The sequence below is a fragment of the Cricetulus griseus genome, chromosome 10 (assembly GCF_003668045.3).
Source record: "Cricetulus griseus strain 17A/GY chromosome 10, alternate assembly CriGri-PICRH-1.0, whole genome shotgun sequence".
NCBI lineage: Eukaryota > Metazoa > Chordata > Mammalia > Rodentia > Cricetidae > Cricetulus > Cricetulus griseus.
This window is the reverse complement of record NC_048603.1, coordinates 15,503,743-15,519,444: the sequence shown is the minus strand read 5'-3', so window position 1 is coordinate 15,519,444 and position 15,702 is coordinate 15,503,743. Positions and strand designations below refer to the sequence as shown.

The window sequence follows — 15,702 nt, the reverse complement described above, 5'->3', positions numbered from 1 at the left end:
TCATCCACCACGATCAAGTGGTGGATAAAAGTAAGATTTTATTGATGGTACTCAACAATTGTATCATTTTGTCTACTTGGCCTTTTTCCATATTCATATTAAAAGTTTTTGACACAATATATTTTGGTCATGGTTTTCCCACACACCCCCAGATTCTCCACACACACCCAGATTCTCCACATGCCCCCAGATTCTCTCCTACTTGAGTCTTGCTGTCAGTGTGTCTCGGGGGCTGGATCTGGGCTCTTAGAAAGTACATCCATTTGCAATTTAATATCATCCACATAAGACATAGCTCCTACATTGAAAGAATATTCAAGACAGGCATGTTTTTTAATATTGTGATTTGATTTAATGCTTATTTTATGCATAAATGTCTCTACTAAAATTTGAGTATATAATTTTGGTTAGTCTCATTGCTTAATTCATTTATTCAATAAATTTATTAAATTGCCAGTAATGAGTTTAAAAGTTTAATAAGTTAATGGTGTGTGTTTTGGTATACTCACATATGCAAAAGTTATAGGTTTAATATATATCCATTTGCTTATTTGACTTAAATTACATATTCACATTTTATGCTCCTTAAAAAAAGCCTTATAATGAGTACAGTGAATTAGGAAAAGTTGAAGTTGTTGGAATTTTTAATTTCTATTTAGAACATTATACATAACTCTAGAATAAATTATAAAACACAAAAGCAAACCTCACTAATTTATTTTTGAGGTATAAAAATCTTTAGAGCAGTTTTTAAATGAATCATGAATGTATCAGTTCACAGCTTTATCCTGTGGACTTTAAATATTGTGTAAACCATTCACTTACTTGTCCTCTCTGTTCCTTGGCGTACTCAGTTTTTCTAGATCTCATCCTATTTTTTCTTTCTTCCTGGATGTACCAGTTTAGGAATTCTCTCTTTAGACATGTCTGTGGGTGGTCCTCAGAGTCAATCTCTAACTCCCCAACCACTAGTTCTGTTTTATTTTGTATAGAAAACAAATGAGTTGAAAGCTGTTCTCTACTCCCCTCTGAAACCCTCAGGAGTAAACTTACACATTTAGTCTGGCTGGCAGCACAGCCCCAGGGGCCACAGAGTAAAGAAAGCGTAGTCCCCTCGGGTTCCCCCAGCAGTGTGGCAGCTGTCCCTTGCCTCACTGCCGCCTTTAGGTTGTCATTTAAGAGTTCTGAGAGTGGCCCTGGGTAAGTTTTCCACTCAGTGGAAAACACTAAGCACTAGCTAAATGGTCCAGAGAAGAGTGCATGGCCTGGGCTGATGGGAAGGGGGGTGTGGGGAGCCGGTAAGACAGGAGGTAAGGCACAAGCTCCCAAACTGATAACTGATACAGCCAGAAGGGAGGCTAAGCCCTTGGTCCTCCTCGCCCCACGGTGCCTCTCATCCTGATGCGCAGTTTTTGTGCCTCCACACACCTCTTCTTCAGCACGCCATGCTCGGCCTCCTGAAGGCTCTGTGGCTAACCGCTAATTCCTGGATAGATCACAAACCCCTTAGCTTCAGAAGTCAGCGCCTGCTCCTCCCAGGGCTGCCGAACTCCCATCCCCGTTTCTCCAGGCAGCCGACACTCTTAACTTTGTATGCTGCTGTCCCTCACGCTGTCCACTCTGGCCTGGAATGAACTGTGATCTCTGCCCAGTTCTGCCCACACTGAGACCCGGCTGTTGGTGGAGCAGCCCCTCCCTTGTCTGGACTGCCCCAGCACCCTGCTCTTACCCCCCATCCCCACCCCCACCCTCATGTAGCTACTCTTGAGTGCTCTCCCTAGAGGACGGTCCACTCCTGGTGGCTGAACACCTCTGCCTCAGCTCTCCCACAGGGCCTCTGCGGTACCTTCCTTAGCGGCTGCAGAATAAAGATGTGCTGGGTAGAAGACAGAAAACATGAAAATTAGGTAGTCTGACATAAATTTCATACTTTGTGCCAGCTTTTATATTTATGACTAGAAATTAAAACCCAGATAGTAATCATTCTTAAGTGGAAACTTAAGTTCAGTTCCTAGAGCAGGGAACTTTAGTCACTTAGACACAAGAAGATGACTCCCACCCTAGCCTGGCGTCTGGAACTTCTGATCACTGCCCCAGGCCTAGTGATTTTACCATGAGCAGGACAACTGACATGCTCCTGGGTCTCCTGAGATCCTTCTCGTGGGTCTTCCTCCTAAGAATATGATTGTTTTCCTGGTAGATTGTAGGCATGGAATTACCCAGTGAGAGAGATTTTTTTAATGGTAGACCCAAAACATTGTAAATACCCAGTTGATACATATGGAGAGAAGTGTTACATTTTCTTCCCACTTGACTTTTCTGTGTGAACTGAAAGCAAATATATCTGAATTTTAACAATTCAAAGAAAATATCTATGCCAACATTTTGAGAATAACTGCCAGGGAAAACCTAACAGCATATTCCTTGGTGGTACTGAATCAATAAAACTTGTGTGCAGGAGGGGGCAGCTTTAATTAAGTTGGGCTCATATGCAAATGTGCACATCCTCAATTAAAATCACATTGTACATACAAAGCCTTCTCTAGAGTCCTAGGCATGTTCAGGAAAGCTAGCTTCATTTGACCTTAGGTACCTTGCCTACTTCTCTCTTTTTTTGTTTTTCTTTATTTTATTTTATTTATTTGTTTGTTTGTTTGTTTATTGTTTCCAAAGAAAACAACTTTCTTGTTTCCTTTAGTTTTGTGCGGACCTGAACTTTATTCCCAGTTGCTGCTATAAAAGAAGGGAGGGAGGGAGGGAGGGAGGAGGAGGAGGAAGAAGGAAGGAGGAAGGAAGGAAGGAAGGAAGGAAGGAAGGAAGCTCCAAACACTGCTACTGTTTCTCTCTGTTTTTCCCCCTTGTAACTAACTTTTAACTATGAAAAACACTCTGGCACTTTTATACTGTAGAGTAATATGTAGGTAAGACTTATTTTCCTTGGGGTACTTGCGGTCCTGGATTTTTACATTTTGTCTCTCAAAAAGCCTTTAGTCTTTTTGGAAGTCACCCCACTGGTGGCCTCCTGTTTTCACAGGCTCAGTGGCTGATGTGTGGGAGAAGAACTGAAGAAAGATGATAGTGAAAGCAAGGGGTGTTAGGAGATTTTAGCGGAGACTCTGGCAGACGTTCTCAAAAAAGATGCTACTGCAATCAGTCGTTGAAACATGTCTTCGTAATGACCAGTGACCTTGGGAAATTCTCAGACTAAAGCAAGTTGTCAGAACTGAAATCTGCTTCCATCAAGACTTTGGTTTTGATGATAATACTGTGTATACCTTCAGGGCATCTTTGTGGATTTATAGCTCTGTGGGTATGTTCCACTCAGTCTATAGTCATGCAGTTTCGTGAGTTCACCTCTAGTTAGGTCTAGGTGAAAAGTGTTGCATTTTTGTATCACATAAACACTCCTTAAACAGTTTTCTTATAATTACAAAGCATAGCAAACATTGCTTGCATATTTTATAAAGAAGTACTAATTACTGTGTTTAATACATATCATTAGACGAATTTTTATAGTTTAAGTGAGTGATTAATAGCCAAATAGTAAATACTAAATACTTGAATGACCCACCAAAGAAATCGTTACTACCAACAGCCTCATTTCTAATGAGTGAGTGAAAATATGCACCCAGAGACTCAGTTGGTAAAAGTTACAGTTAGTGTATAATGCAAAAATAAAGGGGCCAGAGGCATTCATCTCCTATCGAAATAGTGAAGATTTTTCTGACTTAATACTGTAATTTCATAAGAGGTACGTGAGGTAAACTGCATCTATTTCTATCAAAAGAAAAAATGAGGAGTGGTCATTTAGAGTCAGAAATGGTGCTGCAAGCCAGACTTGGCTGAGTCTGCTGCCGGTGTCCTCTGATCTCACATTTAAACCTTGTCCTCCAAATGAACGAAATGGCCGTTTTTCCCCCGTCAAATGTTCAACAGACCTTTTGCCATTTGATAGGACCATTATTTTAAAATGTGATCTGGAAAACAACACTGACTCTGTGGCATATTTGCTATTCTTAGCCCGGTGAAATAAGCTGGAAGTAGATGAATCATGCAGGTTAGAAGGGAAACACATGCTGGAGATTACAAATAGAGAGGTTTTCCAGCAACGAGACTCTCATTTTAGGACTAGGTTTTTGTTGGCATGTTTGGCATTATGACGATTATTGTTTTTCTTTCCAGCTGTTACACATCTGTATTGAAGGCTGGGGCAACTGGCGCTGGTCAGAGCCCTTCAGTGTGGACCATGCTGGGACATTTATTAGAACAATTCAGTACAAGGGTCGAACAGCTTCACTCATCATCAAGGTCCGTCCACTCAGCGGAGTGCAGAAACAGGTGAGTTGGTTCCCTTGCGTTCACACTCAGGCAGCTCCCAAGTCTTCACGTAATGGACATGAGTCCTATTGTATTCGGGTAATACGGTTATGTGCAGGAACACAGCGAATGAAAGCCCTGCTGGTGATGGTGGCTCCAAACCCCTGTCCCTGTCTTTTACAGGAGTTGCTAACTAGCAGTGAAGTTTACTGATCTTAGTTCCTTCTCTCCCTGTCACCACCTGCCTTCTGGTCGAGGTGCTAATGAGCTGTGAAGTAGCCAAAGGGCCTTTTCTGAGAAGGAGAAGATGCAAAGAGGAGTGGAACCCACCCGGATAACCGAGAGTCACTCCTCACGCATGTGCACATTGGATAACGTGTGTGGAAGTGTTGCGGTTCTCCCCTGTGACAGACTGAGCCCAGGCTCCAGCAAGCTTTCCTTTCCCTAAGAGTTAATATTAACTGCAGTAAAAATTCACTGCCGTCTAACTCTTGGCATATAAAACCCCAGCTCTCAGCGCATATTTCTACGTATTTTATAAAACTTCCTTTTGGCCGTTTTTGAAGTTCTAAGACTGCAAAGGGAAAAAGTATCTGACACTTTTTTTCTGTGTTCTTAAGATGTGAAAATGTGGTTTCTAAAAGATGTTTTTCAAGTATGGGGCATATGACAAAAGTAGAAAGGGGAAAAAAGGAGGAAGTATTAAAATCTGAAAACTGGCTTCTCCACACACACAATAGCTGGGTTTGTCGTAAGGGTTTTAACATACAGGTCTGCATCTGGATTGTGGCAGGCAAACCAGAGCTCATGTGAAGGACTGGGAACATGATAGGACAGCACTTAGTCCTGGGAAAGGGGTACCCTCTGAGGGACCCCCAGGGGCTTCTCAAGAAACAGGCAGGCAGGGACTGGCAAGAGGGAGAGCAGGCCCTACCACACATTCTTGGTCTGTACCTGACCAGGGAGCTGGACTTCAGGTTCTCATGATTGTGGACAACAGAAGTAAAAACAGGACTCAGGGCCCAGAAAGACAGGAATGTGGGGGAGGAGAGTCCTATCAGACAGTCTCTCCTCAGAATGAGTGTTGACTGTGCCCAGGACAGGATAAAATGCAAGACTCCCAGGATGGGACACAATCTTTGCTCTTAAGTTGCAAACTCAAGCAAGCCCTGGCCTGGGTACTACTGTGTAAAGGGAATTTAGAGGCCTCACTGAAAAGCTAGTGCTCCATCGAGTCTTTGAACACACATCATCAAGCAGACAAGGACGTACGTGTGAAACAAATGAGTCTTTCTGAAGGACTTCGGCGACCTGCCCACTGGTGTGAGGGAGAATCTCAAGGAGCACGTATTCCCAGTCCTGTGGCCCTAAGAGTTCTGATGTGGTTGTGCTCCTCTATGGCAAATGTACACTCATTTTCTGGCTGCACCCCTTGTGGTCATTCAGAAATACATCATCATTCACTAGCATGTCTGGGGAAAGGTCCCCCACCTTTGGTTTGAGTAGTTTAGGCAAGAGGTCTGACCCCTCATACCTCCCAGTCTACCAGCTCTTAGGAAACTGGGTACAGAATCGTCTACCAAGCTCTTACATTCTCCATGGTTGCAAGGCATACAGAGACAGCACACAACTTGCTGTGAGGGCTCTGTGAGCAGCCTCTGCATTACAGCACCTTAGAAATACAAAGCACAGACAACAAGACCATACTGGGCAGGCTGCGTTTAGATATTTGCATATACACATACACATAATAAAGAAAAAGAGGCTACCAGTTTGAGAGTCTGGGCAGCACATGGAGGAGGAAAAAAGGGAGAGTGAGATAGTTATATTTTTATTACAAGTATATTTAAGGGGATGGACAGATGACTCAGTGGTTAAGAGCACTGGCTGCTCTTCCAGAGGACCTGGGTTCAATTCCCAGCACCCACATGGCCACACACAACTGTGTGTAACTCCAGTTCCAGAGGATCTGACAGCCTCATACAGACATTCATGCAGACAAAACACCAATGCAGATAAAATAAAAAATAAAAAAATTAAGTATATTTATAAATAAATAGGAAAAAAGAAAAACATTCCAACATGGATGGGAAGGTTTGTAAGTCCCAGCAATAGCATACACAATACAAAAAACAGTTTCTAAAATCTTACCCAAGTTTTCCCTCTCTCCACCTCTGTCCTTCCAACTCATACACACAAGCAATATTTTAAATTTTTTTCAATTGGATTTTATTTCTGTTGGCATGATAATTGAATGTTCAGATCTGGTGGTGGTATGGTACATTCAAAATGCAGGATTTTTTTTCAAGTGGTTGAGGTTAGGAAGAAAGGAAGTAATGGAGCTTCTGGGATCTTTGTCTCTTTCTTGTCTTGGCCCCTTTCCTCCTCTCCCACCTGGATTTAGAAGTTTGCGATAAACAGCAGCTGCCTGATACCGAGGCTCATGGGATGCCGGTCCCTGGCGTGCTTCAGCACACTGATCTGCCCCTGGACAGTGGAGAGTCGGCCAGAGCTCTCGTTAACACCGATACCCAGTCCATCTTTTTTATGTCATTTCTCACAGTTGCATAGACTGACCATGTGCACAGTTTTCCAGGGTCTTTGTGTCTTCTGCTGTGCAAATGTAGTGTCCACATTTGCTTCTACGTTTCCTGTCTCTTCACTGAACAATCCCCTACCTGCCTACCAGTCTAAAAGCTCGAATGCATGCATCCGTGCATCTCTGGCCATTCACTTTTAATGACAGTGAGGGTACCATTTTCCAGTGCATCTGGTGCTCTGCAGTTTTCTTGGCACTGATCTGATAAGAGCTCCGAAACCTGCTAAGTAAAATCATGTGTAGAAATCTTGAGTACACATCTTTTTGGCTTCGGGAAGAGGAACTAGTGTGAAACCTGGAAATGTGTATTAAAGAGAAACCCTACATTTAAAAAGAATTTACGTAGCTGTCTTCAACTGTTAAATTAATCTTGAAATTCTAACCATGATTTGCAAAACAAAGGCACTGCAGGTTGGCCAATGTGAGGAAAAGCAGAGGGAGCTCTCCCTGAGAGCAACCTGCAGGTGTCTGGCCATTTTGAGTTTCCCTCATCTAAGGACTCTTCCCTCCCTGGCCATTTTTTAAGGATTTTCCATGTTTTCAAATCTGAAAGCCTCTTTAAAGGGCTTTTTACTTTAAAATGAAGCTGTAAAAACCCACCAAGAGGATCTCTGTCTTTGGAAGAAGTGAATCCCAGACGGTTGCAAAGGTGCTGTGGTTTCTGTAAGAGAGCTGAACACTCTCCCTGACCTCCTGGGCCGCAAAGGTTGTGAAGCAGGCTGCATGCAGCATGCGAATTGCCAGCCCTGCCTATGTTAAGAGCAAGCCAGGTAGATACTGCCTTGGGGTTTCCAAATGTCTGTTTAAAACCAGATGCTGTGTGGCATCAGAAGATTTACTACCGTGAGTGCCGAGTAGCCCCTAGCATATATTAAAAGAAAGCTTGCCTGTGGCCTCAGGACTCACAGTTGAGTCTTAGGGTTTGCTTTTGTGAAAGCATAGTTCTATCTAGAAGATTATAATGGCTAGCGTGTCTAGGGAAGTATGACCGTGGAGAGCAGCTTGTCTCACAGATGCGATCCTGAAGAAACTGACGCAAGTAGCTGTGAAGCAAATGTTTGAGAAAATGCTAGGAGTTGGAGAGATGGCCCAGGGCTTGAGAGGGCTTAATAACTTCAGTTTCGGGGGATGGAAGCCCTCTGCCCGCCAAAGGTCCCTGAACGCAGGTGATCCACACAAATTCACGAAGGCAAACACATACACATCAATAAAATAAATCTTTAAAAATAAAATGCCAAATCCTGCTACAAATAATGCGATGTACCACCGAAAGGTCACTTCATATTTGGTCCCTCATCTAGGTTTGTCCTGGGTAGATCATAATTCACTCAGATACAGTTACCCTTGGGGCTGGTGAGGATGACTCAGCAGGCAGTTAAGGGCGTGTCCTGCTCTGCCAGAGGCCCTGAGTTTGGTTCCCAGAATCCACAATGGGTGACTCACAACCACCTGTTGCTCCAGCTTCAGGGGACCCACACCCTCTTCGACACACACACACATACACACAGACACACACACACACACATATGTATATACACACATACACATATATACACACATGTACACATGCACACATGCATGCACACACGCACACATACACACACACATACACGAGCGTACGCACGCACACACGCACACCAGTAAAAGTAAAAATTCAATCTTTAAAAAACAGTTGTCTGTTTATTCGTGTAAATAATGTTGCACTGAAATCATGGTCACAGTGTGTTCTGAAGACAGGAAATGTATTGACTTTCAAGGTCACTTATATGTTGACATTATAAATTGTGCTTTTTAGTCTTCGTAGCAAGATGATGAGGTCGACCCCTTGTTTTGCATTTTGTTGCTCATCAGAAGGAGGAAGGCAAGCCAGTGTTAGTTAACTCAGCGTCATTGCTGAGTCTGCTTCCCTGCCTGTCTCTGTGACTTCCTAATCTCAACATGGCTACACACTCTCAGCATATCCTCTTATAAAGACATCATGACAAGTGCAGGGGGACTTTCTAAGTCCCCGATTATCTCTTTTACCATTGAAGAGTGAAATCTTCACATTAAAAACACAATCCATGTTTACCCCAGGCATTGAAAATAGGAGAAAGGAGTTACCTTATACCACCCGCAGAAAGGTACCTTTCTGTCCTTGGTACCTAAACCAACTCAAAGTGTTTAATAGCAAGGGAAAAGGAACACACGCTATTGAGATGAGCAGGGAGCCAACAGTGCTTGTCAACTTTATGTTATTGTCTTTCTTGTAAAATCTGAATCAATGAGTAGGTACTAGCTGTTTTAAGACATGTTTACTGGGGTTATCTTCGATATAGACTACGGGACAGGTTCTGTGGGAGCCACCTGGCAAGCTACTCAATATCCACATACCTCTATTTTCTTCTTATCAAGGGGACTCATACCCATACTTACTTTATAAGAATTAAAATGGTTAATTTGTGAAATGATTTGTATTGAGTTAGGGTTCTCTGATAAAAAAGAGCCAATGTAGTATGGGGGATTGATTGATTGGTTAGTTGGTTGGTTGGTTGATTGATTGACTGACTGACTGACTGACTGATTATAAATCAGTTCCCACTACTATGGAAACCAAAGTCCCATGATCTGTGGCCAGCAAGTCGAAGAGTCACTGTGCAGGTCCAGTCTGGCCCTGAAGTCCTCAGGACCAGCAGAGGTGCCCAAAGCTAGCAAGTATTTCCATTTGAGTGAAATGCTGGATAAGACCAGTGTTCTACTCGGCCAGCAAAATCCACACCCTGGTACTTAGCACGGTTCACGTTGACTGCAGTCTGCTCTGCTTAGCCTGCCCATTCACATGGTAGTGTCATCCTGAAATGTCCAGAATAAATGACATCTGACTAGATGTCTGGGCAAACCACTGTGCAGTCAAGCTGATACATTAAGATTGGTTATCATGTGCTTAGCCCTGTAATAATAATATGTGTATTAGTTACTGATACTGTTTCATAATCTGGAAAACATCACAAGTTGGTGATACAGCTTATAAAAGTATTGTATTTAGGGTCTGAAGTTATAGCTCGGTGATAGTGAACTTGCCTAGGATGTGTGAAGGCCAGAGCTCCATTTCTAATACTACAAAAAAGAGGAAAGTCCTTTTGCCTTAGTAATGGAGAATATTGTTTAGAAGGGTTTCCTTTCTAAAAATATTAACTATGTAAGCATAAATTTCACAATATCTTTCCAATTTCAATCAACTTAGAAAATATTTCTTACTACGCCCTATGGCCTGTACTCTTATCTGGGTGCAAAATTAGATAATCCGTAGGTTTAATGGAAACTTCTATTGCTTATTTTTAAAGTTGTATAGTTCTATGATGTAGAAAAACAAAATGTAATTCTGTATTTCAGTCAAAGCTCATTTGTATTAGTTTCCGCCGATGCCTCTTAATAGATGAGATGAGCTCTGGGAAAGCAGCCTGGAGGAGTCGTGATGACAGCTGCTCTCGCGCTACCAGAGCTGAGTTCTGGCTCTCACTTCCCATGCTTCTCCACTTCCTAGCGGTGGTCGGTACTAACCGCCATTTCCTGCCCAGCCACCTCTCAGGCAGGCTCCTCTTTATATCCCGTCACCCTTCTCCTCCAGCCCCTCTCTGGCTTCCCATTCTGAGTCTGTGGTAATCGGTGGGTCTGACCTTCCACCCTGTCTCCCTGCTGAACAGTACGCTGGTGTGCTTTCAGGACTCACAAGCCTTTAGCTTCAGTCGTCTCTCAAGAACCTGCCTGTTTCCGTATGTGTCTCCTCTTTCAATATCGCCAACTCTGTATGATGAGAACAAAGTTAAAGTCGCCGTTCCCTGTCTTGCTTCACTTGTAATGAAGGGCCTTCCTGAAGGGATACATGTTTCTGGTTAATGACATCCAAACTGGTGACGCCCCTGTGTATTTATGTATCGTCTTTTAGATTCTCATCTGTGGAAGACAGGTCATCTGTAGTTACTTGTCTCAGAGCATAGAACTGAAAGTTGTTCAGCATCACATCGGCCAAGATGGACAAGCCGTAGTCCGAGAACACTTTGATTGCCTCACAGCCAAAACGAAATTGCCTTCCTACATTCTAGAAAACAGTGAACTGACAGAGTTGTGTGTGAAGGCCAAAGGAGATGAAGACTGGTCACGAGACGTGTGCCTGGAACCCAAAGCCTCTGACTATAGCACTGTCATCCAGGTATGCGAGGTATTGACAGAGGTGTTGGCATCTTAACAGAGTGGCTTCAAGAGCAGGAGCGGTCTTGGTGTGCACTTCACTTGGTTTGTCTTTGCTCTGTAGTAAAATCACAATTGTTATGTGCAGGAGAAGCATAGAAAGACTTGGGTGAGTACCTCAGGCTACTGGCTCCCTGTCAGTCCCTCCCAGGCTCTACTGCGAGGCCTCTTCAGAGTCTGATGACTGGGGCTGAGGTGGGACTGTGGAGCAAGTCTTCTGCCCCCCAGTCTGCCTCGCACCACTCTGCATGCGCAGACTCAGTCACCTTGTGGAGAGGGCGCCCTTCATCTCTCCATGTTCTGTCCACACCACCATAAAGTCTGGTGGTTTCCTTAGTGGCTTTTTCCTACAACTGTCAACTTCTTTCAGTGTCTAGCCTGATACTCTGTGACTTATGGTGCTTAATTGTTTACCACGCTGTTTGGAGTCTAACGGGGCCTTTCCCATCTCACACGCAGGTGCCTGCTTCAAACAGTTCCATTATTTACGTGTGGTGCACAGTTCTGACTTTGGAACCCAACTCTCAAGTTCAACAGCGAATGGTAAGTGCTTTCCCAACCCTGAAATACGGTGTACGACTCTGACCTTTCCTATTCTCAGATAAATAAGGTCAGAGCGACCCAGGGAGGAGATTTATTACAAGTTTGTTTCAGCGTCCAGCAGCTGGAGTACTGCAACAAAGCAAATATGAAAGTTGTTCTGTCCTCTCTCTCATTTTTATAGGTCGTGTTCAGCCCTCTTTTTATCATGAGGAGTCATCTCCCAGACCCCATTATCATACACTTGGAGAAAAGAAGTCTGGGACTGAGGGAAACACAGATTATTCCAGGAAAAGGTCAGGAAAATCCCCTGCAGAACGCAGAGCCCGACCTTGTACATCACCTGACATTTCAAGCACGGTACGGACAACACAGATTCTCTAAGGAAGCTTGGTTGAACTATTTTGGTCGCATGGATGCAGTCTCGCTGATGTGTTGATCTGAAAAGAATGTCACTTTAAAACTGCTCAGTCTCATCCATGGGCTCAGAATTTGGCCTTTTTCATTAAGCTTATAAACAACCAAGTGGAGTCGTTAAAAACGTAATTTAATTTAGATTTGATTGGCACGTTTCTGCAGAGAAGAAGAGAGGATTAGAGATCTCAGCCAAGACCCAAGTCGTCTAACAAATGTCATAGATCTCTAACTCACAAAAAAGGGGGGAGGACTCCCCACAAAACACTCTATCAATCTACTTACATTCAAAATTGGGCTTTTCCAGTAGATTATAGGTCACTCGGAAACATGATAATGTCTCTTCTTTCCCTTTCCTAGGGAAGAGCATGGCCCCTCAGACTGTGCGGTCCCCATAGCAACGGCCCTCATCAAGCAGATAGCCACTAAGACACAACCCGGAGGCACAGTTAGTGAGATGCTGGATGAGTTCTATGGACCAGAAAAGTCCCCGGAACCCATCTGGCCCTACAGCAAGAAGGATTCTGACAGGTAACATCCATCACTGTGTCGAAACATCAAGAAATATACCATCACTTCTAGTGAACTTGTCCTTGAGCTCCAAAAACAGCTAGAGGGAGGGAGGGCGGGGGAGGGAGGAGGGAGGGAGGGAGGAGGAGGGAGAGAGGGAGGGAGGGAGGGAGGGGGAGAGGGAGGAGGAGGGGAGGGAGGAAGGAAGGAAGAACTGATCACTAAAGTACTAGCTGTATTATCTATATTTTTTGTGCTGTGGTGTGAAATACCTCGCAGTAAGAAAGATTTGTTTGGCTCACAGTTTCTGAGGTCTCAGCTCATTCCGTAGGGAGGGCAGCACAGATATGAGCAGCTCCCATCATGGCAGCCTGAGCACATAAAGACAATGTCTTTGCTCGTAGCTGCCTCTGCCTTACTTTTATTCCTCTCAGCCCCAGCCTGTTGGTGGTGCCTCACACACTCGGAATCCAACCTCTCCAAAACACCTTCATGGGCACACCCTGAGGTGTGTTGTGCTGGGGATCCTGTATGAACGTCCCAGTCTCCTCAGGCTCTGTTATGCCAGATGCAGTAAATGTCTTGGGGAAGATTGTTTGCAAGCCCCTGTCATATTCTGACGTCATCGAGTCCGCTTTAGCCTCAGGGATGTCATACTCTTAAGGCAAAGCATCATTACACGACAAGCCACTTTCTTCCGCTTGCTAATGCAGCCCTGGGTAGGTCCGGTGTGCAAAGGTACCCTGCAGGAGCACGGCGTGTGTGGGTGAGTCACTCGGATGTGTTGTTTGGAACAGGAATGAGCAGCTGAGTCAGTGGGATAGCCCAATGCGAGTGAAGCTGTCACTCTGGAAACCATATGTCAGAACCCTGTTGATAGAGCTGCTGCCCTGGGCCCTGCTCATCAATCAGTCCAGGTGGGACCTCTGGCTGTTTGAAGGGGAGAAGATTGTTCTTCAGGTTCCTGCTGGCAAAATCATCATCCCTCCTAATTTCCAGGTAATATAACCGAAAGCTAGTGCATTCTTTTCCTCAGGAACTAGCTTTTTCTCTTAGCCGTAACAGAGTGAATCACTTAGGGAAAGCTGACCTGGTGGGTACGTTCGTAAAGGGTATGGAATGCTCTTTGCTGTTTAAACATTTTTCAGATGTGTTTTTCCTCATCAGCGGTACTAGCCATGACTGAGTTATCATTACATCTGATAACACGCACCACTTTCCTGCTCGTTCCCACTGCACACAAGCTCCCTGACAAGCACACAAGCTGTATTGTACGCTAAACACTGAGCCCAATTTCCTTTACAACTGGACCTGAATGTCCGTAATTGTGAGAGTTCATTTGTTGGTTATAACACCACAGAAGCATCGGTGACACAGGGAACAAAATCCTACTCAGAAAATGAAACTTCACCGGCAAACTGTGACACCAGAGAACTGAAGCCATAAAGCTGACCCATTTTAAGGAGAAATATAGGTTTAAAAGGAAACCTTAAAAATGTTTCCTAGAGAGCAATTTCAGAATCTTGTCTGTGAGTTGAGTTTATAAACATCTTTATCCAATTGTCTGTCTCCTACTTCTTAAAGCCGCCAGATGCTCTCCCCCTGTGGGATTGGAATGTTAGCCCGTGTGGGCCTAGCATTGCATGTTATTCTGATGTCAAATGAGATATGAAGCCTCTCCATTTTCCAGTCTTTGGAATTCATGGGGTAGTCACAGCTTGCATTTGGTTTTTCTCTCTTCCACGAACTTGAATTCCGTTGTGAACCAAAAAAGATATTGGAAACCAAAATGAAATACATGTTGTTGTTACCGCCCCACCACCACCAAAAAATACAGGGGGACTATTTGGTTGCCTTAATAGATCTATTATATAATTTTGTTTTGTTTTGGGTTTTTCAAGACAGGGTTTCTCTGTGTATTCCTGGCTGTCATGGAATTTGCTCTATAGACCAGTCTGGCCTTGAACTCAGAAATCTGCCTGCTTCTGCCTGCCAAGTCCTGGGACTAAAGGCATGTGCCACCACACCCGGCTTTGTATAATTTTTTTTTTAAATCCTGGAGATTAAATCCTGAAGTAAAATATGGAAGAATTAACAATAAAATTGAGGCATTGTTTTTCCAGGAAGCTTTTCAAATAGGAATTTACTGGGCAAATACAAACACGGTGCACAAGTCAGTAGCAATTAAACTGGTCCATAACGTGATGTCTCCTAAGTGGAAAGACAGCGCTAACGGTGAGGTTGTGACACTGGATGAAGAGGCCTTGGTGGATGCTGAGATCAGACTCGGTGCCTTCCCAGGACATCAGAAGGTAGGGTCTGCGTGGGTGTGTTTCAGGGAGACAGTTCGCATGTGTCCAGTATGTCTCCCTCCCCCTTTTAAGCCCCTCCTGGTGTTACTTATTCTAAATAGTTTATAGCAGTAAATATTTGTTTGCTTCACTTCCTACACTTTTGGTTTACAGTGGAATTCGCCCCCTTACTGGTGATAAAACCTGGGTTATGTAATTTGTCCAGTAAGTGTCCCATTTCAGAACAGTCACCAGTCACTTGATTTATGGTGTGGGAGTGGACTCACTCCCAAATATTCTTGGTCATCTTGCTGGAAAGGGCACCCTGGCCAAAATGACGAGACTATTCTGATCCTCCGGTGGAGTTAATGTTATAAGAAGGAATTACATTCTTCAATGCATGATTGAAAAAAAAAAAAAAAACTATTGGCTCTCTGAGAGTTTCATACTGTTAGACCCCTGGAAAACTCAGGTATTCGGGGTCCCAGGCCACGACTTTGGTCACCCCAATCACCAGGCGGATTTGAGAGCTTGCTGCAAACTGCATGAGGCTTTATTGTAATTTAACGAGCTAACCCCATGTTAGCTCAGGTCTTTCACCCACCCGCCATGGCGGATGGCTAGCAAAGACAGCTCCTAGGGCCTCCCGAGAGATCTTATAGGACAGCGAAAGGGGAGTGTCTAGGGGGTATGCACAGGCTCAGGATTGGTGTGCCTCCAGGCTTGGAGGGCTTGTCCTGTGTTGATTGGTCAACTGGTTGTTATGGACCATAAGCCCTCCCAGGGTGGTTGCTATGCTTTGTG

At 44.1% G+C, this 15,702-nt stretch overlaps 1 protein-coding gene across 3 annotated transcripts in view; it reads left to right on the top strand.

Moving 5' to 3' along the window:
• The window catches only part of LOC100763509 (vacuolar protein sorting-associated protein 13B), a 437,125-nt gene that overhangs the window by 377,197 nt on the left and 44,226 nt on the right, over positions 1-15,702 (top strand). For all 3 annotated transcript variants that reach the window (XM_027431500.2, XM_035449622.1, XM_027431502.2), the window contains 7 exons: positions 4,183-4,338; positions 10,842-11,105; positions 11,603-11,686; positions 11,868-12,043; positions 12,458-12,628; positions 13,405-13,606; positions 14,731-14,919. In XM_027431500.2, coding sequence (XP_027287301.1) covers positions 4,183-4,338; positions 10,842-11,105; positions 11,603-11,686; positions 11,868-12,043; positions 12,458-12,628; positions 13,405-13,606; positions 14,731-14,919 — 1,242 coding nt within the window. The remainder of the gene's footprint in view (positions 1-4,182; positions 4,339-10,841; positions 11,106-11,602; positions 11,687-11,867; positions 12,044-12,457; positions 12,629-13,404; positions 13,607-14,730; positions 14,920-15,702) is intronic.